The 14763-nt window shown below is 42.4% G+C and overlaps 1 protein-coding gene across 3 annotated transcripts in view; it reads right to left on the bottom strand.

Annotated features, from left to right (window-relative positions):
* Window positions 1–295: 295 nt before the first annotated feature.
* Window positions 296–14763, bottom strand: part of OTC (ornithine transcarbamylase) — a 134278-nt gene continuing 119810 nt past the window's right edge. For all 3 annotated transcript variants that reach the window (XM_068269876.1, XM_068269875.1, XM_068269874.1), the window contains 2 exons: window positions 14592–14729; window positions 296–736 (listed from right to left, as the gene is read on the bottom strand). In XM_068269876.1, the coding sequence (XP_068125977.1) occupies window positions 677–736; window positions 14592–14729 (198 nt within the window). In that variant the 3' untranslated portion in view covers window positions 296–676. The remainder of the gene's footprint in view (window positions 737–14591; window positions 14730–14763) is intronic.

A 14763-nucleotide genomic window follows, 5' to 3' on the forward strand; every position in this document is an offset into this window, starting at 1 on the left:
CACGGGGTTACCGCTAAGGAGGTTAAAGCAAGTTTGTAAAGAAGCTTCACTTTGTTAATTTCAAACAGCCAATTGGTGCTGAGGGAAAAAATAGAATGTTTCCTGTGCATGATTGCTGGATCACAGTGATGCATCCCAGTTCTTCAGTAACCACCTGCACTGCAGCTACATCCTGTGATTTTCCAATTACAAATACATTTCCCAAATGTCTCAGATCAAACCTCTAAGTGCATGACCAGCCATAAAAGTACAGGATAAAGATACAAATATATGTATTAAAAATATTGCTCTGCCATCTGTTTCACTGAATTGTTTTATTGAATGAAGTAAAAAAATACTGTGCAATGGAAGAACATGAAGCATGAAATAATGATCTACACACGCACTACAAAAGGAAATGACGGGTCCGCCGGACCCTCCCGCTGGGCGGTCTTTAGCCGACAGTATGCGCGTGTGTACGCGCTGTCACAGCACGTACACATGAGCATACTGTCGGCTAAAGACCGCCCAGCGGGAGGTCGTTTCCTTTTGTAGTGCGTGCGTACGCACCTTAAGTCATTAGCTGCAAGTCTGAAAGGAATGTTTCATTTGTTTTAATGTTTTCAGTCACAGATCATTCTTGTGAATCAGTTCAGTTTTCGATTGCATTCAGCATTTAGCAGGCATGTGCCTGGAATTAGAATGCGGGCCTTGGCAGCTGTGGCGAATAATCAGTCAGCAGAGACACCATCACACCCTAAGGAGAACAAGACAAAACAATGTTAAACAACATAATAAGAAAGACAGAAACAATGGTCTATGAATAACTGAGGTAATTCAGCCAGACATTCAAAATGAGTGAATCAAACAAACTGTGCCATAGCTGTATTACTTTCACCTGGTCAAACCAGTTCAGGTTTCTCTGAAACTGTTTTCACTGGTGGTCATCCCTGGCAAAGTGTTTGTATGTATGTATTTATACCAGAGGTGCCCACACTTTTTTGGCTTGTGAGCTACTTTAAAAAGTTACCAAGTTAAAATGATCCACCTATGTACAATTTTAGGAGCACACTTGTATATACAGAATGGAAAATGTAGTGAGGTCAGAATCTACCATGAAGTCCTTTGTGATCTACTGGTAGATCTCAATCTACTTAATGGGCACCCCTGATTTATACTATCAGGGAAATCTCTACGTATAACATGCAGTCAGTATCTCTATATTTGACAAACAAATGTATATAGATATAATAACACAGAAAAGCAAAATCATCACAAATCTACAAAATAAATGGCAGACGGCATAACTGAGAGGTGGGCTTTAGTCTGTGGTGCAACATATAATGATTGAAAGCCAACACTACTTTACAGGCAGTAAAGAAGAGTTTGAAACTTCTCCCATGACGTGCATTTTTCATAAGTTGGGAACTAGGGAAAACAGCCCCTTACACACTGCTAGGAGTTCTGGTTCACCATGAGATTGCTGGGAAATCTGTTACTCTGGGTGTTTCAAGTTCTACCCCATAGAGCCATATCATACAATGCCATGCACTGATGAGGATCAACAAATCCGAAGCGTCTGTATACATGTCGGATTAGTTTGGATGTGTAATATTAGCAAGCTGACACATCATTGCATTCCAGCGGTTCTTGAGGTATGTTTAGCTATCAGGGACAACAAAAAGATGATTTGCATATTCAGCAATGATGCACTGTGGGGACACAAATAATCGCAAGAAAATGTCAATCTCAATCTCACAGCAAAACAACGGATTTCACTATGGGCCTAAGGCCTCTTTCACATCTACCAACGCGTGCAGGAGCCTTTTCCTGCATGTGTTGAATAGCCTGCGGCATGTCGTCGGGTTGCTGCGGTGCAACGCAATCAGCGGCCGTAGTTATTAATTCACCTGACAGGAAAACGCCGGCTCGCAATGTTAAAAATCTCCCGAAACGCAGCGTCGGGGGTGAAAGGTAAAATGAAAGTCTATGGAGTTTCATTTTACCTTGGTTAACGCAAAGTTTCGACTGTGTTGAAATGCAGAAAAAGGGCTCTAGTGTGAAAGAGCCATATGCACACTTCTGTCTGCTTTTCAGCAGCACAACAATGTTACAGATGCTGAAAAGCGGACAGAACTGGAAACAAGCGCATTAAGGTGCTCAGACCCAGTTGCTTTCTTTCTAAATGATTGTGGACACAGCTTAGGGGTTGGTACGGCGGAAACATTTTGTTGGGAAGCGCCGAATAGACGTCTACTGTGGGCAGGGCACATCATTTGCTTCCAGCATGCACAACAAACCACAGCAGCCAATCGGCACAGTTTTCACTACAGCCATTTATAAAGGGGGTAGAGCGAGGGTTTTCTCACTGTATGCTGCATTTTTCCTGTGCTAGGAGCTAAACAGAGAGACATGGAGAGATACGTAGATAGACAGTTGTAATGTGTTTAAAATTGTTTGTGTGCCGAAATAGCTAGAACTGTGTTTAGTTGTTTGCAGAAGTTAGGGAGGGACATCTGCGTAGTATAGAGCCACTCATCCACAGAAATACTCAGTACTTTAGAAGCCTGTACAAGGAGTCCTGCTCCTGAAGATGTATCCGACCTAGTAGGTCAATTAACTTCAATGGGGAATGGCAGTGGAACAACGAGACAGAACGAGGACCAGGAAGGCTCTGGTTGTATCCAGAACCTTCCTCCATGGGTAAGTATCTAACCTAAAGCAAGTTTACTCACTGCGTTCACTTTAAAAAAAAAATCCTATTGTAACTTTAAATTTGATTTTCTTAAAAACTTCAAGGTCTACCAAATTTGGTGATTGTAGTGAATGTATGGGGATTTTCCTATTAATTGCTAAAGTCCCTCCTATTAACTTCTATGCAGTTTTGCATTACTCATTTGTCAGAAATTTGCAGAACCACTGGAAGTTTGAGGAAATCCTCTGGTGACTGCCAGAGGCAATTTCAATAAAGTTTTCTGGGTACACGCGTATGATGAATGTTGCTTGAAAGGGAATGGGAATTGATCCCTTGGGGCCGAGTCTGTTACAGATGCATCACCAGCCAATGACGTGTTCTGTTGCTATGGAAGGGGGAAGAGGCCAGACAGAGTGGCGCATGATGGAGCAGGCAGACAGTAGAAGAGAAAAAGGCTCTTGGCCAGCACTCTGCCTAGTCAATCTGCCAGGTTGGAGCACACTGACACATTGAAGAGGTCGGGGGGCCACTGTGCCAAGTGCATACTCTAGATTTTCATCCAAGGTGGTCTCCACTGGTTGCCTTAAGAAAGCTTTAGGCCTTGTTCTCATTATAAATCACCAGCGCTATCACAAATGCTGAGTGATTTATTGAGTAATTTTGAAAGTGCTTTTCGAAGCGTTTTTCTAAGCGCTTTCAGAGCACTTTTCTAGGCGCTTTCAGAGTGATTTTTGCTTAAAAAAACGCAAGTCAGGAAGGGAACTCTTTGCCCTGGAAATTAATAAATATAATGTATTTATTCATTAAAAGTGCTCAGGGAATCGCTTTTCAAAGGACTTTTTCAAGCACTTAGAGCAATATTACACAAGTGCTTGTGAAGCGATTTTAAAAATCGGCAGCACTTAAAAAAAAATTAAAACGCTCCAAGTGTGAACAAGCCCTAAGGGTGTGTTAATGCTATGCGTGTTGCGTGGCTACATGTGAACGCCACATGTGAACCATGTGAACTCACTGTCTGTACAATGGGCTTTGTAACATATCACTTTAACCTGACACACTTTCTATACTGCGTTTCTGGATAATGTGTATTAAATTCACACAAATTCCATAACACAGGAAGGTGTGAAGCACGCTTAAATAAAATCAAGATAGAAAAGGCACCTGGCCCAGAGGGCATCCACCCTTGAATATTATGGGAGTTGAGTTCAATTATTGATGGGCTACATTAACTTATTTTTTACAATTCTCTTTCAAGCGGGCCAGTTCCTGATGACTGGTGTACAGCTGTTATTTAGAAAGGAAAAAAATCAGAACCGGGGGGAAACTAAAGACCTGTAAGTTTAACATCAGTTATGTGTAAACTGATGTGAAAGCATTGCAAAGGATAGTATACAAGACTTTATAAAACAGAATAATCTAATTTCAGCTCATCAACATGGTTTACTAAAGACAGGTCTTGTCACAACATCATGCGAAGGCCACAGGAATAAAAAGAGGCCCTGCATGGGAATGCTGTACCTTCGTGGGGTTAATTAATTCTCTGGCCAGGAGCAGGTGTTCTTTCTTTCTTCTGTCGTGCAGGTGAAAGCATCTCTCCCCCAGTATCTGGGGAGAGATTCGCAGCTGGAGATCCCTGATTGGCCCTGGCTTTGGCAGGCAGTTTGGAGCAGCCAATCGAGTGGGGCTGAAGAACTTATGAGGAAGCAAGCAGGTGGCGCCACCAAAATTCTTGTCTGAAGCAGAGCTGCCCCGCACACCATCCCAGTTGCTGGTCATAACTTTATTGGGGGTGTGTTACCTATTTAGATAGGCGAATGCAAGGATAATGGCACCCAGGTATGAGTGGTAATTTTGGTAGTTACCAATAAAGATTATTTGGTCTGCTATTACAGTAGTTTACTTGGTAATTAAGAGTTTATTTTGGTTTTGTATTACCAATAATGGTTGGAATTAAATAAAAAATGAGTTGGAATTTAAATCCCCAATAAAATTGGCAGCGGCCTTAATCCACTATATGTGTTGTCTTTATTTTAGTATGTTAAGTTGGGTGAAATGGTGAGTGCATTTCAATGGTCAGCTTTTATGAGAAAGTGAATGCAAAATTAGATCTTGGGAAAGCAAAAGATGTAGTGTACTAGGACTTTACAAATGCTTCTAAGGCTTTTGATAATATTCCCTATAATAGCCTGGTGCAGAAGCTCAGGATACAGGGACTTGGAGAAAATGTATGTATGTGGATAGAGAACTGGTTAAGGGACAGAAGAAAAAGAGTGGTGGATAACTTATTATATTCAAAATGGGAAGGAATTTTGAAGGGGGGGGAGGGGGTTTGAATCAACTGGGAAATGTAAGGATGCAGGGCATACGTATATTTTATTTTAAAAAATATATATTTTTTTGTGGTTGGACTTGATGTCTTTTTTCAACTAAAGTAACTATGTTAGGGCCCATTTCCACTGTCTCACATGTGATTTGAGTATGGTTGCTGACATGAATTTTAAATTGTATAAAACCATGCATTTTTATGTGCATTTTAAACAAGAATTTTCCCATAAGATTTTGAATTTCCATAGCAACATGACTACACAGGACACAGGAAGAATCATGTTAGATGGGAAAAGGGATGCAAAAAATGTTCATCGAACATGCAAAAAATGTGCATTGACTTTTATTAATTGTGATTTGCATGCAAAGCAGTGCATGGTGTGGAAATCTGCAGCATGTAGTCAATAGTTTCTGCATTGCAACACATTTGCAAAAAAGCATTCAATGGAAATGCACTGGTTTCAGTGTTAATGTGAAAATTCGCATTGCGATTTCGCACCTAGAGGAAATGGGCAGTTACATAGAAATTATTCATGCTACAAAAATCTCAAGAACATTATAATATGCAGTGTGTGCGTTGCCTTATGCCTGCATTGTAAGGCAGGAATAATGCAACACTCATAATGTGAAGTTAGCCTTAGGCTTATATTCTCAATATCCAGTTAGATAGAAACAGATATATGTAGAGAGTATCCTTTTCTTAAAGACAATAAGCTTCTATTATATATTACAACTCCTAAATGCTTAAAGTTCCCCTGAAGTGGAATTAAATATATAAAGTAAACTCTGCTGTTTCTAGGGGCGGGTGAGGTACTGCTTGAGTTGCAGTGCCGGAAGGGGGAGCAGCACGGGGCACAGAGGGAGAAGAAGCAGGGCTTATGCAGAGGGAGCTCAGCAGAGTGAGAGGTTAGTAGCCCACCATCCATGGCAGAGAGAGGCACACGCAAAATGGCTTTCTCTATTGTTTCCTGGTTTCCATAGCTGCAGGGCGTCAGTCATTATGATGAGACCTGCACCAATACCCACAGTGTGCACTATACAAGTAGTGATAGGTCGAACATCAAATGTAAGATTCGCAAATGGTGAATGCCCGCAAAAGTTTGTGAATCGGGCGAATCTGGGAATCGCTATAGACTTCAATGGGCAGGCGATTTCTAAAACCTACAGCGGACTGTTTCTAGCCACAAAAGTGATGGAAAAGTTGTTTCAAGGAGCCTAACAACTGCATGGGGGCATGCCGGAGGGGTGTCAATGGCATGCCAGAGGGGTATCCATGGCATGCCGGAGGGGTATCCATGGCAAAAGTCCCATAAAAAATTACGTAGTTGACGCAGAATCATGGTTTCATCTCTAAAGGGGAGAAATCACATTACATTCCTAAATTGGTGGAATAAAGTGCTTTAAATCATCTGGCGTGTGCACATGTCCACCAGATAGTGTAAGGGTTACGCCCACTTCATGTGTCTGTTGACTCTGGGGTGAGGGGTCAAAGTTTGGCTCCATTATAATGCATAGGGGGTGCATCAAATACCACATGTATTCCCCTGAAAGGGGGCGAACGCGAACACCCCTTGTTCGCCGCAAACTATTTGCCGGCAGAACAGTTCAGCCCACTAATTATATTACATTGCTGTTTGTATATTGTTTTTTGCTGCTGCAATATCTGGTGGATTGTCTGTGTGGTTCATCTGATATTAAACAGCAAGTGTCAGTTTTTAAAAGTACAATTTTTTTTTCTTTTCCCTCTAGTTTGTTTTGCAGCAGGCAATTGGCTAGGGGGAGGGACTAGCTGCAACACAGGTGTTAAATTAAACAGGAAGTGTAGGCCAAACCTTTAATCTTGGTGGTGGGCAGCTTCACTTCACTGCTGGGAATTGTGAGCACTAATTATATTACATTGCTGTTTGTATATTGTTTTTTGCTGCTGCAATATCTGGTGGATTGTCTGTGTGGTTCATCTGATATTAAACAGCAAGTGTCAGTTTTTAAAAGTACACATTTTTTTTTCTTTTCCCTCTAGTTTGTTTTTCAGCAGGCAATTGGCTAGGGGGAGGGACTAGCTGCAACAGGAGGTATTTGGTCAGCTTCAGGACTCAGTACTGAGCTTGCTCAGTCTGTGGCTTGCTCACTAAGTGGCTGTGACACAAGTGGCATAGGCGTTAAAAACAGGCGTTACAACACAGGCACAAAGAGAGTGGTGAGAGGAAGTAGGTAAGGACAAAAAAAAAAAAAAAACTTTCAATCAATATTGTGGTTTTTTGCATTGGTTAGAATGTGCTAGGCAAGTTGTGGTGTAGTCTTTAAATTTTGAGGACTCCACCCCAACTTCACTCACTCCACCTCCACTCCTCCACCCCTCCCGCCCCTCCTCCTCCCCCTCCTCCCCCCCTCCCCCTCCTCTCCTCCCCCCCCCCTCTTCACTCACTCCCCAACTTCACTTACTCTCCCTTTCCTCCTCCCCAGCTACACTCACTCTCCCATTTCATCTTTTACCACCACAGTTTACTTTAAATAATTTTTCCCCACACAAAAGTCATCATGTTGGACTATGCTGTACAGTGTACATCCTGCAACATGTATGCATGCCTTGATCAGCGGATTGAGGGTGTTTACTGTTGCCCTGGGTGTGTGCGTGTTGCTCAGTTAGAGGCGGAAGTCGCAGAGCTAAATAAGCATCTCGCAACACTGAGAAGCATACACAACATGGAGAAGAGCTTGGATCTCACGATCCAGACACTGGATGGAACCGTTGAAGATGAGGAGGGTGGAGTACAGCCGGACCAAGAAGCAGAGGCAGCCGCTAGTTGGGTCACAGTTAGAAGGGGTAGGGGAAAAAGTGGCAGGGAGGCTAGTCCCGAGTTGTCCCTCACTAATAAGTATGCTTGTTTGCGTAATATTGGGGAGGATGATTCAGGAGTAGCAATGCTGCAGCAGGATGTGCTCCTTAGCAACCAAGGGCCAGACTGCTGTAATGAGAAAGGGAATAGGAGTGCAGCTAAGGCTAGACAGGTACTGGTGGTAGGGGATTCAATTATTAGGCGCACAGATAGGGTAATCTGTCGAAGAAACCGCGAATGCCGTACAGTCTGTTGCCTCCCGGGTGCTCGGGTTCGGCATGTAGCGGAAAGAATTGACAGATTACTGGGTGGGGCTGGGGAAGACCCGGCTGTCATGGTACACATTGGCACCAATGACAAAGTTAGTGGGAGATGGAAGGTCCTCAAAAATGATTTTCAGGTACTTGGAGATAAACTTAAAGCAAGGACCTCCAAGGTGGTGTTTTCTGAAATACTGCCAGTGCCACGTGCTACATCTGAGAGACAGAGGGAGCTTAGGTAGTTAAATAAGTGGCTGAGAAATTGGTGTAGGAAGGAAGGGTTTGGGTTCCTGGAGAACTGGGCAGACTTTGCAGTCGGCTACAGGTTCTACAGCAGGGATGGGCTGCACCTTAATGGGGAGGGTGCAGCTGCATTGGGGGAGAAGATGGCTAAACGGTTGGAGGAGATTTTAAACTAGGATCTGGGGGGAGGCGGGAGGATAAAGTCTCAATACATAGACAAGATGAGGTAAAAAGACAGTGGGAACCTATCATTATGGAGGGTGGAGAGGGGGGTGGGGACAGTGTAAAGATTAAGGAGGTTGGTAAAAATTCAAGTAGCCAATTTCATGTAAACAAAATTGGTAAATGTGGTGGTAAAAATATAAAGTGCATGGTAACCAATGCTCGGAGCCTTGCAAATAAAATAGACGAACTAGAGTTCATTCTGAATGACAAAGGCTATGACATTGTGGGAATAACCGAGACATGGATGGATGAAAGCCATGACTGGATAGCTAATTTAAAAGGATACAATGTGTTTAGGAGGGATAGAACAGGGAAAAAAGGTGGAGGGGTTTGTCTCTTTGTTAAGAATTCTCTTACAGCTGTCCTCAACGATGAGATGGAGGAAGATTGCGAAGATGTGGAGTCCGTTTGGGTAAATATTCATGGTGGAAATAAAAGTTGCCAATTGCTTATTGGGGTATGCTACAGGCCACCTCTTATTAATGAAGCTGCAGAACTGCGATTACTACAGCAGATTGAAAAAGCTGCAGGTAAAAATGAGGTCATAATTATGGGCGACTTCAACTTTCCAGACATTGACTGGAGTATTGAGGCTACCCATTCTGGTAAAAGCAGCAGATTTCTGGCAGCACTACAGGACAATTACTTGACTCAAATGGTAACTGAACCAACTAGGGGGAATGCGTTACTGGATCTGATCATTTCTAATAGACCAGATAATGTATCAAATGTGCAGGTTCAAGAACATTTGGGAAATAGTGATTACAACATGATAACGTTTGAGCTGGTGACTGATAGGCCACGGGGCAGCGGGACCACTAAAACTATGAACTTTAGAAAAGCAAAGTTCACTCAAATTAGGCAGTTTGGTGAACTGGGATAATGTACTACTAGGTTAAGTTTGGTGAACTGGGATAATGTACTACAAGGGGAAGACACTGAAGGGAAATGGCAAGCTTTTAAACTTATACTCAATCAATACTGTAGTATGTATATCCCATATGGAAACAAAATGTCTAGGAATAAAAAAAGGCCTCTATGGATGAATAGAAAGGTTAAAGATAAAATGAAGAGGAAAAAGAATGCCTATAAGGTCTTAAAACAGGAGGGGACAGAGGCTGCACTAAGCAATTATAAGGAGTGCAATAAACATTGTAAAAAAGAAATTAGGCAGGCAAAGATTGAAGCTGAAAAACAAATCGCTAAGGATATCAAATCTAACCCAAAAAAGTTTTACAAGTACATTAACTCTAAAAAAAGAAAGTTTGACTGTATAGGACTCCTAAAGGATGAGGATGGGAACTCAATGGTGGATGACCAAGGTAAGGCAGAGTTATTAAATGCTTTCTTTGCTTCTGTCTTCACAAAAGAAACAGTACTGTTGCAAACTACAGAGGCGGAAGAGTCTCAATCTTCTAACTGTAATATTAAATACTTAACGCAGGAAGAAGTGAAGGCAAGACTAAATAAATTAAAAATAGACAAGGCACCTGGCCCGGATGGCATGCATCCTCGGGTCCTAAGGGAATTAAGTTCAGTTATAGATAAACCCCTTTATCTTATCTTTTGTGACTCTCTTGCAACTGGCAGAGTCCCAGTGGATTGGCGTACAGCCCACGTTTTCCCATTATTTAAGAAGGGCAAAAAATCTGATCCAGGAAATTATAGACCTGTAAGTTTAACATCAGTTGTATGCAAACTATTTGAGGGGTTACTAAGAGATACTATACATGACTTCATAGTAGAAAATAATCTTATTTCTCAGCATCAACATGGGTTTACTAAAGACAGGTCCTGTTTGACTAACATGCTCAGCTTTTATGAGGTAGTGAATGCTAATATGGATATTGGGAATGCTGTAGATGTGATATACTTGGACTTTGCAAAGGCCTTCGACACTGTTCCCCACAAAAGTCTGGTGCAAAAGTTGAGGATGCAAGGACTGGGGAAGAGTCTGTGTTCATGGATAGGGAACTGGCTAATGGACAGAAAGCAAAGAGTTGTGGTCAATGGATCATACTCAAAATGGGAGACTGTTAGCAGTGGGGTCCCACAGGGGTCTGTTCTGGGTCCAGTGCTCTTCAATTTATTTATTAATGACCTAGTAGATGCAGTAGTGAGCAATGTTGCTATTTTTGCAGATGATACAAAATTGTGCAGAATCATTAACTCTCAGGAAGATAGTGTCATATTGCAACAGGATCTGGATAGGATGGCTATATGGGCACATACATGGCAGATGAAATTCAATGTTGACAAATGTAAGGTCATGCATTTTGGACGTACTAATGGTCTAGCACCATACAAAATAAATGGGATACAGTTGGGGACATCAAACTTGGAGAAGGACTTAGGAGTACTCATTGACAACAAGTTAAATAATCGTACTCAATGCCAAGCAGCTGCAGCTAAAGCTAACAAAATTTTGGGATGCATTAAAAGGGAAATAAAAACTCGAGATGCTAGCATAATATTGCCCCTGTTTAACTCTCTAGTAAGGCCACATCTGGAATATGGAATTCAGTTCTGGGCACCACATTACAAAAAAGATATTGCAGTTTTAGAGCAGGTGCAGAGACGAGCAACAAAATTGATGCGTGGGATGGAAGGTCTCACTTATCGAGAAAGGTTAGATAAACTGGGTTTATTTAGTCTAGAGAAAAGACGCCTTAGAGGGGATCTAATTAACATGTATAAATACATCAGAGGGCAATATAATACCTTGGCGGATGAGCTTTTTGTCCCTAGGCCTTCTCAAAGGACTAGAGGACATGATCTGCGCATGGAGGAAAAACGTTTTAGCCATTTATTTAGGAAAGGGTTCTTTATAGTAAGAGTGATTAAGATGTGGAATGCATTGCCACAGGAAGTCGTTATGGCAAACTCTATACCTGCATTTAAAGGGGGCTTAGATGCTTTCCTTGAGTTGAAAGACATCCATGGCTACAATTACTAGGTAATGCCTAATGATGTTGATCCAGGGATTTTATCTGATTGCCATCTGGAGTCGGGAAGGAATTTTTCCCTTTAGGGGCTAATTGGACCATGCCTTGTAAGGGTTTTTTCGCCTTCCTCTGGATCAACAGGGATATGTGAGGGAGCAGGCTGGTGTTGTACTTTATACTGGTTGAACTCGATGGACGTATGTCTTTTTTCAACCAAAATAACTATGTAACTATCTGTATATACAAGCTGTTTCCTGCATAGCTATCCACTCAGTAGCTGCAATGTGTGCTGAGCCCACCAACATGCAGGTAATTATAATAAAATACACAGGGGTGAATGAAGGGCTGCAAAAACACCTATGCCCTGTTTCCTGCAGGTGCTTTCTTTCATATCTGCCTTTCCTGCAGGTGGGTATAGTCACCAGCGACACCACTATATAATATATATTAGTAATGGCAATTATCTAGCCACTGGTGGTGAAATACAATCCTCTTGACACTTTCGTTTATGAAGATTAATGATAGAATAGTAACAGCATGATCAGAAATCAGTGTGTTCCTCTGGGATCCAATAACTTATCCAGGTGTACATTCTAGTTGCAGATGATGATTGTTTGTTGGTTGGGTGTTATGTATTCAATAAAATTCGTAACATAGCCCTGCACGCTCAAGAGACAGCATGGAAATATGCAGGCAAACCATTTAAATGAATAATGTGTGATCTAGCCTCAATTATAATAAATGCCTCTTGAACCTAAAAGAATTATTAGCTAAATATATGAAATTGGAAAATAGGCTGCATATCTAAACTACATAATACAATAATAAAACACAGTAAGAGTCAAAGATCAGTAATATAAATGTAATGAGCGCAGTCGCGGCGGAGTGCGTTGCCACCACGGCTGCCTCTGGGCCCCTGTCCGTCCCTCCGGCATCTAGGACTCCGAGGACGGAACTACCTTCTTCCTGTAAGGTCGCTGTCTCGCGCGGGCACGCGCATAGACAGGACCTTTATCCTGGGAGAGCGCTCATCAGCTGACCGGCTGGTCAGCTGACAGTGGAGGAGACTCACGGCGCCCCGGATTGGCTGCAGCAGGGGCGTGCCAGTGAGGTTTCCTCTGCTTCTTAAGCCTTCGGCTTTTAGGCTGGTGCTGTCTGTTGGCATGAACGATTGTGTGTCAGCGCTTAGACCAAGCTTAGGATTACTGTGTCATTGCTGTGTTATACTTTAGACCAGTTCCAGGGTGTTGAGACCAGGGACCTCACACCCAAGCTTAGGATTACTGTGTCATTGCTGTGTTATACTTTAGACCAGTTCCAGGGTGTTGAGACCAGGGACCTCATACCCAAGCTTAGGATTGCTGTGTCATTTCTGTGTTATACTTTAGACCAGTTCCAGGGTGTTGAGACCAGGGACCTCACACCCAAGTTTAGGATTACTGTGTCATTACTGTCTTGTCTGTTAGACTAGATCCCAGGTGTGATGCTAAGGATTTCACACCTAGACTAGGATATTGCTTTATTGCTTCTGTTATCTGTTAGACTAGTTCCCAGGTGTGATGCTAAGGATTTCACACCTAGACTAGGATATTGCTTTATTGCTTCTGTTATCTGTTAGGCTAGTTCCCAGGTGTGATGCTAAGGATTTCACACCTAGACTAGGAAATTGTATTGTATGGATTTCAGTGTATGACTCTTGGCTAACTACTCTGACTCTAATCCTGCTTTCTGATCTTGTGTTTCCGCCTGTCTGTCTTCTGGTTGCTGAACCTCTGCTTGGTTGCCGATTACTCTCTTGTCTCACGATTCTGTACTGATACTTGCCTCTCTGTTGCCGAGCCTTGCCTGTCAGACTACTCTACTCACCAGTGGGCCCTCACCACTGGTGAAGTGCTAGCTTCACCAGCTTCGCTGGTGAAGTTGTTCTTTAGTGTAGTTCTGTTTGTGTCTCAGGTTATCTCTAGCCTGCAGTATTGTCTGAATCACCCGCTCCTCGGGAGATTCTACTCCAGTTTCAGTATTCCCAGCTTGCTGGGGTTTGTACTTTATTATATGAACGGCCTGTGTATCTTTAGTACCTCACCAGCACCTCTGTAGAGGTCTAGCCTTTATTAGGTTCAGCTAGTGCCAGCCTGCTTCTCTGTAGGGGCCTAGTCTGCGTGGTCTGAGGCTCATCAGCTCCACTGATGAACACCTGTTATGTTACTATCCTCACCTGCTCCACTAGTGAGGTATAGCTTAGTGATTTTGGTACCTTCTCAGCCTCACTGGGGAGCCTATTGTCTATCCGTCTTGTTTGTATCCAGATTGTTCCTTACCAACTCCTTTGGTAAGGTCCTGTAATATCTTTGAAGTTATGGTTGCACCAAACACTACACACTCTGATCTTGGTTTTGCTATACTGGTATTATTGGTGATTCTGTGGATCACACATAATCGAGTATAGCGTCTGCATTGTTGGTGATTCTGCAGATCACCAATAATCAGACGTCTGAGTTGTGGCACTCTACCGTCACAAGAAACCAGCTGGAAAATAGTTTTGTACAGATCATACACCCCAAAACAGCTTGCACACTAATGCCATTGATTACTGATTCCCTGTAACGATTTAAGTATAATATGCTGTTCATATAAACTTATTTTTGAATCTGTAAAGCAAAGTATGCAGGAATTAAGGCACAGGACACCTATGTTAAAGTAAACCTGAGAGGTAAGTCTAAGTTTATATTTTCTTTTTTTTTTGGGGGGGGGGGGGGGGTGGCACTCCAGGAAGTATTTCAGCGCAAAGGAAATCTAGGGCGGGGCAAGAAAATACTATTTAACTTAACTGGGGCTTCTTGCAGCCCCCACCGCATGTTATCCTGTGCCCATGCCGTCCTTCTGAGACCCTCCGGCCAGCAGCAGCGACCCCCATGTGTAGGTGAAAATTAAATGCTGGTCTGAATAGACGTGTAAACACTGCAAATTTTTCAGATATGAATGTCTACAAATACAAGGCTTTTGCTTAAAACAGGAAGCCAATGTTTGATCAACATGGGTTAATGAAAACATTTTAATTTTGCGATCAACATATTTATCGTACCATTATTGTCCACTTTCTGTTTTCTGCTTCTTGGAAGACCAGTGATTTAGGGCAATAGAAAACCTCATCATTGACTTCTTCAGGTTTTCTTGGTAAACAGTGAAGAAATATCCAATCTTTTGCAGCAACTTGGGTAGTCTAAGATGAGCAAAGTAAAAGTGGCAATTATATA

This window comes from Hyperolius riggenbachi, chromosome 2 (assembly GCF_040937935.1).
Source record: "Hyperolius riggenbachi isolate aHypRig1 chromosome 2, aHypRig1.pri, whole genome shotgun sequence".
NCBI lineage: Eukaryota > Metazoa > Chordata > Amphibia > Anura > Hyperoliidae > Hyperolius > Hyperolius riggenbachi.